General features: G+C 31.2%; 1 protein-coding gene and 1 non-coding gene across 2 annotated transcripts; one reads left to right on the top strand and one right to left on the bottom strand.

The window, feature by feature from the left end:
- The first annotated feature begins 4,875 nt into the window (after window positions 1-4,875).
- Window positions 4,876-7,967, top strand: LOC120282400 (very-long-chain enoyl-CoA reductase). The gene is made up of 4 exons (XM_039289205.1): window positions 4,876-5,042; window positions 5,140-5,179; window positions 6,822-7,576; window positions 7,724-7,967. Exons 1-4 carry the CDS (start codon window positions 4,974-4,976, stop codon window positions 7,790-7,792), a joined length of 933 nt encoding a protein of 310 aa, XP_039145139.1. The 5' UTR covers window positions 4,876-4,973; the 3' UTR covers window positions 7,793-7,967.
- Window positions 7,968-11,338: 3,371 nt separating this feature from the next.
- Window positions 11,339-11,544, bottom strand: LOC120283205. The gene has a single exon (XR_005543200.1). It is a non-coding gene; the product is annotated as a small nucleolar RNA U3 (small nucleolar RNA).
- Window positions 11,545-12,789: the final 1,245 nt, after the last annotated feature.

Consider the following 12,789-nt stretch of genomic DNA (forward strand, 5'->3'; position numbering starts at 1 on the left):
TTTTGTGTTTTTTGTTTTTTTAGTCCCATATAAAATCCGTATTTTTTTGTCCTCATTTGTATATTTCTGTCATTTTAGTTCATCTAATTAATGGATCTGCCTTTTTGGTCATTCCAATCAATGAAGTTGAGGAATAAAAAAAAATGAAAATGTGCAAATACGAAAACCAAAATAACGGATTTTATATTAGAAAGTTTAAAAAGGTGAAAAATTTAAAATAGAGAGGTGATTTCGTTATTTACACCTATATATATATATATATATATATAAAGTAAATGATTTATATGAACACCTGCCCAAAAAAAAATAAATTAAAAAATGAGAGTAATTAAGCAGTGGCGGCGAAGGGACGGCAGCAGAAGCTGCTTTTCACGGCGAACCATGCTGTCTTTTCTTTCTGTCGCACGGACATCGATCATACCCAACGTTAAATCTCTTCAATCAATTCTTTTTTCAAACCATCTGTTTTTTTTTTTTTTTAAAGAATCTTGTGTTAGTAGTTAAATGCGTCATTCTCCATGTTCAGTCACTCGTTATATATGTAAAATTAATTTTGCTTTTTGTCTTTTAATCTGTTTTTAATTTTGCAACAAGCAACCATTTGATCTACAGGTATTAAATCTTCGGTGTACATTGTTCATCCCACTGAGAAAATAAGTTCAAATCCCAATTTATACAAGTAAAAAATACTATATTTGTTTCTTTTTAGTTGTCACATTTAACTTATTTACACTGATTAAGAAAAATTAGTTAAAATTAATTGATTATCTATATTTTATATAAAATCCATTACTTTCCAAAACTACCCCTATTTAAAACACTATTAGCAGAGAATATAATTTAAGCCTTTTAAGGATTAGTTGATTTTAATTAATTGAAAATTATACAAGTACATTAAATGAAAAGGTAAATTTGGAACGGAGGGAGTATAAATTTGTCATTGTATGCCCTTCTCTCATACATAATTTGTTCATATTTATAAAAAAAATAATAATTAATATATATATTGCCTATATTGGCTTGAGATTTATTTGAGAAGAAAATTTTTTGCCAACAATGTTATTAGTTTTAAGAACCAAATAAATCCTAGTTATGAAAAAAAAAAGATTTATATATTGTTATTATTACCAAATTATAAATTGATCATTCCATAACAAAATATTTGGTATTTCATTCATTTTTTTTACTTATAGGTTGAGTTTTAGTCCTACTCATAGCTTATTTATAATTCCCAAAAAACTTAAAAAATTCAAATATTCTAGTTTGATTTAGTATTGTAGATGATAAACAGGGTTTCATTAGAAATAATTTTAGATTACTGTGTTCCTTAAAAGTCAATTTAAAGAGGTGCAATTTTTAACACAGTAATGATTTTATCCCATAATTTTATTTTATATCAATACTCCCCCAATAATGAAATATGAGTGGTTTAAAAAAAATATTCCAAAATAGTTAGTATTGTTTTAAAATATCAAAATAATATTTATTTGTTTTTTTTTCAATTTTACCCATCTTCAATTTCTTAAGTTATATAAATGAAAAAGTAACATTTATATTCTTAAGAAAAATATATGGTTCCAAAAGAGGGATATTTTAGAAAAATTTAATCCTATTATTAATTTTTGTGTAATAGCCTTAAATGACATGTATTTTGAAATAGAGAGAGTAATTCTCAAAAAAAATTAAAGAAATTCTTCCAATTTGATTTAGTATTGCATATGATAAACATGTTTTCACTATAAAATAATTTTAGATGACTGTGTTCCTAAAACTCAATCTAAAAAAAATACAATTTTTAATGCAATAATGATGTTATCCCATTATTTATTTATTTTTTAAAATAACCACTCTATTTTGAAATATGAGTTATTTTAACAAACAAAAAAATATATTTCAAAATAGTTGTCATTATATAATATTAAGGTTATATTTGTTTTTTTTATTTTACTTATTTTTATTTTTTTAAGTTATATAAATAAAGAGAATAATATTTATACTGGCCAAAAAATATATAGTTTCAAAAGAGTAATAGTTTAGTAATTTGGTTGATTTTTTATGTTAAATTTTATAAAACTTAATATTATTCTTGATTCTTGTGCAACATCATTAGATCATTTTATATTTTGGAACGGAGAAAGTACAATACATTGGAAGTTTAGATCATTATATATTTTGGAATGGAGTAAATATTAACAAAAGTGTGTGCACTAGCCGAAAATTGAATATCTAATCCGTGTTTTTCACACATTGATGTACAATTTAGGTTGTAAATTCAAACATGTACTCCCTCCGTTCTTTTTTATTTTTGGTTAAATGTACATATTTTATACTTATTAAAAAATTAGTTGAAGTTGGTTGATAATCTAATTTTTTTACAAAATTTTATTGTTTTTCAAAATTACCCCTATTTAAAACTCCACTAATTGGAATATATGATTTAATATTTAGTTAATTATGATTTATTGAAAATTAAATGATAAATTTTTAAAAAGTTTATTTAATATTGTATAAAATTTTTAATATGATAAATAAAAAGATAAAGAAAAACTTCAAAACAAGTAAAAAAAAAAAAAGAAAGAAAAGAGTAATTGGAGACTTTGACTAGTACCATATTCAGTTGTCATACTAGTCCCAATAAAATTGCTTTGGGATTTGAAGGCCCTTAGTTTTTAAATTATCCCTAGATTGGCTGGTGAGTAGTAAATAGTAAATACGGCCATATAAAAAAAAATTACCCCTTAGTGTTTGAAAGAAAGAAAAATGAATGGCTATTAATGCGCCTTTCATCTCCCTCTTATTAGTTTTCCAGAAAACTGATAAACGAGTTTTATTGGGTAAATATATATAGCTCAATAAGTTAATTTTGTCCAAATCACCTCATGAAATATTAACATTAGTTCATGAAGTGTTAGTATCTCTACCAACGACGTCATATAAGATAAAAACAATGCATAAATATGGTAAAATATTAATTACACATTTTGAACACCTTAATTTGATTTGTCTACATGTATCGTAAATATATATATATATATATATATATATTAAGCCTTTTTTATATCTCCTCTCTTACAATTTATATATATATATATATATATATATATATATATATATATATATATATATATATATATATATTAAGCCTTTTTTATATCTCCTCTCTTACAATTTTTTTTTTATTTTTTTATATTTTCAATTTAAAAAAAAATATTATTTTATTTTTCAAATTTTATTAGGTATCTCTTATTTAGGGAGGAGTATAAGTTGAGTAATCGGGCCCATCAGGCCTAACCGCTGGACTTGGGTCGATTAATGGCTAACTCGTAACCGGTCCAATCTAGAAGGCTAGCCTACCAAGATGGTTGACCGAGTGGGTTACATGTCAACTTAAGTTGAACTAACCTTGGTCTGCCCCAGGGCTTCTCACAAATCACCATCAAAGTCCCAATAAATATTATCAATATTACATCAATTAATAAAATAAAAGTAATTCTTCTTAACATAATTTTTATAAATATAAAATTGATTTGAGCCCTTTTATAATAACCAGGCGGGAAGTATTTGTTTTAATAACCACAACAACATCCAAGTTTTTTGGGGAGCCCTCCTATCTTTATGGAACTCATTTCAAGCAGATAAAAATAAAAAATATAGAGATACGGCTATCCAAAATTATTATAGAGTTTTATATTTTTCTCTTAATTAGATGTTAATCACCCGTAGTTCATGAGTTCATCTATATTTATAACAGATATTCAAATATATAGAACACATTCATTTGATTTTTTTTTGTTTATAAAAATAAATAAATCACGGCTTTATTGAAAAAAAATACATCGAACACATACATTCATTAGATTGTTACATGTCCCTGGTATTACTCACAAATGAATTAGTTTTATTCATCACAAATGAACTGCCTGAAATGGACATTAGAGCACCATAATATCACATTTAATGAGCGTATAATCCCATTAATCCCATCAGTACAAGCTTTACTACTCCAACAAATAACGAACAACAATAATAGGTTCATCAGTCACTATAAATTCATCATTAAACAAACACCCCACTTTTTAATTAATTCTTGGTCCCAATTCTAAACCAGCACAGCCTGCCATGCTCAATGCATTAATTAATATTGTTTTAGTACCCATTCCGGTCCTTTTTATTTGTTCAATTTTATTTATTTTTAATTTTTTCTGTATATATCATTTTAAAAAATATATAAAATAATAAATATTTTTTTTTTTTTTCAACTTTTCCATATAGTAATATTTTTTGGAAAACTAATTAATTGAATTTAAAAAAAAAATTAACGAAATAAGTTTTGGTTATAATATATTTTTTTAATTTAAAATTACAACTAATTTTAATTAATTATTTTTTAATTAAAGTGAATTAATCAAGGTAAACAACTAAATAGAACCGAAAGAAATCATATAGACAAAACACTACACACACCTCATATTTACCATTTGAACATTAAAAAAAAGTTCAGCATTTAATATTTTATATAATAGTTAAATACTTTACATGTTCGGCCATGTCACAATTGTCATTAATTGACTTAGTTTATATCAAATTTGCTTGTAACTCTACAAAAAGAGCATATGTAAATTTTATTTTATTTTTTTGTGAAAATGATGGTAAAAAACAGGATAGTAATAATTAGTTAGGAGTATAAATTAAGAAGGGGGTTGTCAAAGTAAAATTACCAAGTGGTGACGTGGCCGATGATTATGGTTTTAGTTGGGTTGGGCCGCCTACTCCCAACTAAAAAGCATAACTACGACCCGTCAGCGCGGGGCCCATCCGACTGCTCATTATCTCATGGCTCTTGGTTGGAACTGTAACTCTTATTAAATGAGCTCAAATAAATACACACCTCTTCTTCTCTCTTGCTTCTCCTCTTCTTCGATCTTCTCTCTTTGATCTAGGGTTTGGAGAAGCCTTCGTCTTTCTAGGCCAAGATGAAAGTCTCTGTGGTTTCACGTAGTGGGAGAGAAATCATCAGGGGTGGGATTGAGATCAATGACCAGGTTTCTTCATTCTCTGTTTTTGGTTTTTGGCATAGATCTGGTATTTGGTTGTTGGTTTCTTATTTTACTTTGTTTTGGTTGTTTTGTTCTTATGTAGGCTACCGTGAGTGACCTCCAGAATGCGATTCACAAGCGAAGTAAGTGTTTCTTTGATGTTTTGTGGTTTTTAATAGGGTTGGGATTTGCTGATTAATTCATTCGTTGTTTTCCCGTGTGAAGTGTTTCTGATTTTTGGGTTTTAATTATGTTGTGTTTGTTTTGGTGGTGAATTTCATGGTGGTTACTCATATTTGCTGGTATTTTGATTTTCAGTTTTTCTTTTGAAATCAATTATTGTGAAATTATCAGACTTTCTGTCCCAATTCAAACTTGGCCGAGTAGATATGTTCATTAGTATGCTGCTCTGCTTTAGATGTAAGTGTCTGAATTTCAGTGACTTGAGCCTGTGTAGCCGCTGTACATTGAATAGGACTGGGCTTTGTGAATTTATTTTATTCGCATTGGTTGAACTGCGAATCACTCAAGTCAAACATTGAAATTGATGCTTGAACAAAACTCTTGGAAATGTTTATGGTTTTGTGCTTTTATAAACATTGATAACATAGCCACCTATTGAAAAAGGAGATATTGCGTGAAGTATCTCAGTGTTTGAAATAGATGCTAGGCAAATATATCAGTAAAAGGGACCCTTTTATTATTGGAGTTATTGTTATTATATTTAAAAAGAGCACAGATTCACCTGCATCCCCCGAAGGGGAATATGAAAATTTTGTGGTTGCTGAACAACCTGTCTACTTTGTGGTGGGGCAAAAGTCAAAAGTTTGTTGTTACTCAAGGGATATGTTTTATCGACATCTCGGAAGATTTTATCTACTTTCAATGTCATATGTCTAACAACATAAATCCTTTATCTGCATGATAATCCATCATTTTTCTAATAGTGGATCTTTCTTGACACTCCATTCTTTAAATAAATCAGGATGCTAGACAAGGTTTATCAGCAAGTTTTACCCTTTCACTAAGGTTTTAAAGTTTTGGTACTTTCTGCAAAATTTAACTTCTTGACAGTGTTTCCAGTTTTCTGTATATGAGAAGCAACAGGCCAAGTGTTCCCATCTATTGGTCTAACTAACCTGAAATTGCGCTGATTCTGATAATGCCGTGCTTTATGTTTATGCAGATTGCAGTAGTTTGGTAATTAGTTAATAAATTAATTTTTAATGCATCTATAGCCTATTCTGATTTCTCTGCCTATTGAACTTGGATTCAATATTATACTCTTAGATATTGTTGGTATATTTTCAATACTTCAGACATTAGCATTTAGAAAGATAAGGACAGAGACTGCTCATGCGAAAACAATGATATATGGATAGATATGATGAGTTGGATCAGCACATAATTATTAAATAGGCTCTACTGCATGATAATCCCATGGACATGTTGGTCCTTAGTCAAATTTCTGAACTCTTTTTTCCAGATTGATGTCATTGAGCATGTCTCCATGTTGTTCATGTTTGCTTGGTTTGCCCTCATTGTTTGAGATTTGGAGCAACTCAGTTTATTCAGTTTAACTCAACCTGATATGAATTTGGCATCTAAATGAAAAGTTTGCTTGCATTCTTGTTGGTTGAGCTTTCAGGATCAACTGTTTGAAGGGCTCTTTTCATGCTACTTTTTCCAAAATATTGATCCGTCTTGTTGACCAATGCTTTTGTTTTCTACTGTTTTTTTCTTCAATTGGCTGTTTGTATCTGAACAGTTTTCCTCATATTCCAGACAAGAAGTATTATCCTTCTAGACAGCGTCTTACCCTCCCTGTGCAACCTGGAACTCAGGGAAGGCCGGTTGTCCTTGATCCAAAGAAAAGTCTTAAAGATTATTTTGATGGGAACACGAATAATGTGACTGTGATGTTCAAGGATTTGGGCCCACAAGTTTTGTACAGTACGCTTTTCTTTTGGGAGTATTTGGGTCCTTTAGTTATCTACCCCATCTTTTATTACTTTCCGGTGTACAAATATTTTGGTTATGAGGGTGAGCGTGTCATTCACCCAGTCCAGACTTACGCCTTGTACTACTGGTGCTTCCATTACTTCAAAAGAATCATGGAGACATTCTTTGTTCACAGATTCAGCCATGCAACCTCACCTTTGTCGAATGTCTTCAGAAACTGTGCCTATTACTGGACATTTGGCACCTATATTGCATACTATGTGAACCATCCACTTTACACTCCTGTCAGTGATTTGCAAATGAAGATAGGTTTTGGCTTTGGTATAATTTGCCAGGTTTCAAACTTCTATTGCCATCTGATATTGAGGAGCCTAAGAAGCCCAAGTGGCAATGGTGGATACCAAATTCCGAGTGGGTTTTTGTTCAACATTGTGACATGTGCAAACTACACGACGGAGATCTATCAGTGGGTTGGTTTCAACATTGCTACACAGACGGTGGCTGGCTATGTTTTCCTTGTGGCGGCTACTTTCATTATGACCAACTGGGCCATAGCAAAGCACCGACGTTTGAAGAAGGTAAGATCTCTTAGTTCCATATCTTAGTGTGTGCTTGGGCCATCTGTCTCTTTAGTCATCACAATCCCTCAACTTTTGCTTTTGCTTTTGCTTTCATGTAAAATCTCACCTAATAGGACTTTCTTCTAATTCATCTGTATCTTGCAGTTATTTGACGGAAAAGATGGACGCCCCAGGTACCCGAGACGGTGGGTGATACTCCCCCCATTCTTCTGAAAACAAACACCACCGTATTGAAAACATATAAGACTTCTTATCTATGTTATGTTTAGAATCATTCCGGCCATGTTGTTTGGAAGTAACTTATTTGAACAATCGAATTGTCATGTGAACATGTCCTTCGGAATACTTAATGCAGATTCGATTCCGCAAATTATAGTTCAAGTTTTCACACCTTTTTTCTGTTTTGTGTAAGGAAAACATGATTGAGTTTTTTTTTTTGCTTTAGACTCATCAGCCACATAATCATCTTCGCATCTGAATCAAGTTATTATTAATGTTATTATTATTTATCTTACTTAAGTGAAGAGTACAATGAAGAGAATATTTTTGATTCTTCATGATTGAGAACATGCTTTGGATCTAAGGTTTTGAAGACCTGTCTACTATACTACAACATGAACAGGCTGATCTGCAGTCTGATTGACATTTCTTTTGCTATTTAATGCCAAAATTAATAATCTCAATGTGCTTGGTTTGTTTTCTTGTAAAAATGAAAAGCCATTGGTGAAAACTAAGTCTGATGAGTGTCTTTCTAAAAGTTATTGTTTCATAGCAAATGGCAAATGGTCAAAAGAGTGGGTGCCGTTTTTCCTACATGGACCTGCAAACCGGTTACATCCAAGTCCTGCAAACTGGTTCAAAAGACCCTGCACGAGTGACCAACCTGACCACTCCTTCCAGACATACACCTTTCCAAGAGCAGCAAACAGCTACTGAATATACTTTTTTTTGGTTTTTGTTATTTTGACAATATAACTGCATAGATGTTTGGAAACAAAATTATGTTCATATTGATGTAAAATGTAAATAATAAGATCAAAACTATATATATATATATGTATGTACATTAATTTGAGAGACTAAAGTAAAATATAGAGTTATATATCTTGGAATTTTAAGGTTGCACATTTTGAGTTTGATTCCAATGGATTAATATTTTGGGTATGATATGAGAAGTGTGGAACTTAAGAATTTCTTATTCATAGGGCCCCAATACTAAAGCAATACAGAATATTAAAAGGCAGAATTAAAGTAGTCTCATGTCCACAATATATACGAATTAAAATACCGGAACATGAGATCTACTGTACTGTCTAATGATATCAGTGTTTTAGAGTAATAGATTTGTTGTAGTCTTAAAGATGCACAAGACTTCAAAAATGATGAAACTTCACTTTGCACCAAGAGTAAAAGAAACAAAAGGACAAAATAAATAGAAAAGAGAACTAAATATCTTCATTACTTGAAATGATTAAGAACTGTATACTAGAGTAGAACTAAATCTTGGTTTTTGGCATCATCTCTACACCAACAAACATAACACTCAAAACACTCTAAAACAAAAACACAAACCAAATTAAGAAGCAAAAGAAAAAAAAAACAAGTAGTGATACCATGCAACTAATTAATTATCAAGTGAAAGCTAAGCATTGAAATTTGTTCAACCAAAGGTGATGTGTGCTCTGGCCTTCTTCCTCCTTGGTTCAATGTTAACAAGCTCTTGAATGAAGAACACTTTGATTTGATGGTGAGGAAGAACTCTCCTTGGTTTTCTCTTAGCTCTAAGAGTGGTTGGGGGTTTCTTGGGAGGTGGTGGGCACTTGAGAGTTGTTGGGATTTTATGTCTTGGAGAAGTTGGAGTTTGGTAGCCAGCTTCATCATGATCTTCTTCATGCTTGTCTTCTTGTTTTACTTGGAGAGATATAAAAGAAGATGAAGATGAAGATGAAGATGTTGATGAACAAGCAGTATAGTAACTCACTCTTTGTTTCTTTTCCTCACTCTCTTCTTCATCTTCTTGCTTCTTATCCATCTCTGAAGATTCCATTGTGGTAATTGAAGAGAACTCAATGGAGAACTTGAGTAATTCCGAGTACATGAGTGAGAGAGAGAGAGAGTGTGTGTGTGTGTGTGTGTGAGTGTGTTTGAAAGGATGTATGAATGAGTACAAGTGAGTTGTTATATTAAAGCACAAAAGAAAGATAATTAGAGAAGAAAGGTTAGTTATAAGAGAAGGAAAAGACATATGGGAACAAAGTCCTATACATCCAAGAAGAAACATGACACGTTAAAGACATGATGGTATCTCAACTCTTGGCCTCTTTCTCACCCATTCCTCTCATGATTTTGCCACCATTCTGACCATCATCATCCTTCATGTCCAGCAATCATCCTCTTTTGCATTTCAAAACATATCCATGTATGCATGCTTAATCATGCATCCCATTTCTTAAAACACAAGCACACAACACACAACACACACACACACACACACCACATTTAAAGGTTCCTTGGTGGTGGGCCTATGCATTTGTCATTCTTTAAGACATAATAATAGTTTTAGTATTCCTCTTGACTTCCAACTTTAAAGCCTCACTATTAATGTAGATATGTATCTACACACACACACAAATAATATAGTGTCCAAGTCCAAGTCCAATGGAAATTCAATACATTAATACAGAAATATGATTAAATCATAAGAAATTAATCAAATGGCAGGAAAAGTTAATCATATGAACATGCAGTGCACTGGAGAGAACCATAGATGGTACAAAGCTTATGACACAAGACCCATATGAACAGCTAGAGAAGCACTATTCATGCATTGCCAATTTGGGTAGAGGACCACAAATACAAGGACCACATCTGAGAAACACTTGATTCAGTCACCAATTCATCAAGCCAGGTCTGGTCCTGGTTACGTCAGACCAAGGCAATCACAATGCATAGAACTGCAGAAGAAGATACACCAGGACATTAATCATGTCTAATGTGCACCTGAGAACATGGTGTACCTTCTTCAATGTCTCTGTATCTTTGCATCCTAAAACTTTCAAACATATAGATAATATGCAGAGATAAAAGTTGAAAGGGAGAAGAAAGAAGGACCATTTGAGAAACATGTGAAAGATGTATATATCTAGTGGGATGTGTCTCTCCTTTTTCAGTTTTCTCCCCACTTTTTTTTTATGGAACTTTTTGGCCCATAGATTCCACTGGAACTTGCTTGTTTTGGCTTATACCATATGATATGCTTCAAATGTTCACACTTCTGTGATTTTCAAAGCAAGTGATATATCTAACCATCAATATTTCTGCTTAATTACTTGGTGATAAACAAAATTCTTCCATGATGGTCATACAACATGACATTGTAAATTAACTTTTCTTCTTCTAAATTCATGCTTTAGAAGGTAGAGATCATGGACAAATCTCATCTTTAAAGAGAGAGAGGGAAAAAAAAACTAGAGACATTGATAAGGACTTATTGTATGTATGGGTTTGAATGAATGAATGAAATTATGATTAATTCACTTTATTCTAAATAATATAGATATTGGAAATTAACTTTTCTTCTAAACTCATCCTCTACAAGGTAGAGATCATGGACAAATCTCATCTTTAAAGAAAAAGAAGAAAAAAAAGGGAGAAACATTGATAAGGACTTACTGTATCTAGGCATGGGTTTTGAATCAATGAAATTATGATTAATTATTCAATAAAAATAAATAAAAACACAAAAATAAAAAGATTAAGAGCCTGTCAGACAGCCTCGAGACCACCTCAACCCGGGGGTTGAGAACGATCCTCCACAGTCTGGATCCAAGATAGGATCAGGACCGTTAATCACGCTCTGATCTCGAGGCCATGGTTCATCCACCAGGCTTTGTTGCTTGTCTCCTTTGCACTCAAGGAGTCAATTGTACGAGCCTATAGAACAGATCCTGTTCAAGTAAGGTCGTGGTTATTGACCCTCTCACATCTTATTTAAAAACATGGAGTTTCTTCCCAATAGCCGATGTGGGATTATAATAGTAGCTCTTCTTCTCCCATCCAATAGTATTTTTATTTTCTTTATATTTTTAATTCATTTATATGAGATAAATCAGAATAATAGAGGGCGTATATATATTTTTAATAAGTTATCAATTTTTTTCAAAAGTTTAATTGTATTTTTTTTTTTTTTTACAAAGACAATAAATGTTGTCTCATTGTCAAGGAATAAGCAAATACGGTAGTGTATTATGGTGACTTGATTGATCTTCTAAGGATTTATTAACTATGTCAGATGTCAAATGTTGTGATTAAAGGCATATTACATCAAAAAAATTTTATGAACCAAAGCAAAATAATTTCTTATAGAACAGTGAATGAACAATACTATTATAATATTTTTATAATATTTTTATAGTATAAAACAATGTCATTGGTTTAGGGATTTAACATTGGTTTTGTTTATTTATCATTCAAGTAATAATCTGCTTCACTAGGCAGTGTTTGTTAATTATATTTTAAAATAATTATAATTATATAAATTTTTTTTTTTTTTTTTTGAGAAAGATGGATAAACCACTTGTATTAAAAATAAAACAGGAACATAGTACAATTATATAATTCCTTGTATAATATAATTTCAGCTCGTGTGAATCAAGGCGTGTAAGGTGGTTGAGACTTAACTTTCCTAATGGATGTTATCATGTCATGTTTGTATATGGCATGCTGAAGATTATAGAAAGTTTGTGTAGCAACATGGTGCATTATATTCATGTTCATTTTAATGATCATTGACCTTTCAATGTATGACATGCCACCATGTCTTCTCCTCCTATATATATATATATATATATATGTATGGTTTTATCCAAAAATTTTTACAGTAAAATCTCTATCATATATAATTTCTATGATAAACATGATAGAAAAACACGTAAATGCTAACTGCCCCTTACGTGTTATAGGCGTCACGTTCTTGTACACCATAACGCCATTTGGAGATCCATTCCAACGACCCAAACCTTTAAAATTTAATCTCAATATAAATTAATCCATTCTTCTCCAGATCACTAAAGACTAATTCAAAGTAAGTGACGCAACCATTGGAAGAATTATTTAATAGCAACCCAACATTTATAGGGACTATCAAGCAATTACAATTCTTCAAGGGGTTTAAAAGCAAAAAAACAAATCTAACCCTCCGAAGCCGCGCA

This window comes from Dioscorea cayenensis, chromosome 18 (genome assembly GCF_009730915.1).
Source record: "Dioscorea cayenensis subsp. rotundata cultivar TDr96_F1 chromosome 18, TDr96_F1_v2_PseudoChromosome.rev07_lg8_w22 25.fasta, whole genome shotgun sequence".
NCBI lineage: Eukaryota > Viridiplantae > Streptophyta > Magnoliopsida > Dioscoreales > Dioscoreaceae > Dioscorea > Dioscorea cayenensis.

Coding starts and splice junctions, on each gene's coding strand:
- LOC120282400 (XM_039289205.1), top strand. CDS start 4,974: ATGAAAGTCTCTGTGGTTTCACGTAGTGGGAGAGAAATCATCAGGGGT. Junction 5,180..6,821: donor GAATGCGATTCACAAGCGAA/GTAAGTGTTTCT, acceptor CTCATATTCCAG/ACAAGAAGTATTATCCTTCT. Junction 7,577..7,723: donor AGCACCGACGTTTGAAGAAG/GTAAGATCTCTT, acceptor TGTATCTTGCAG/TTATTTGACGGAAAAGATGG.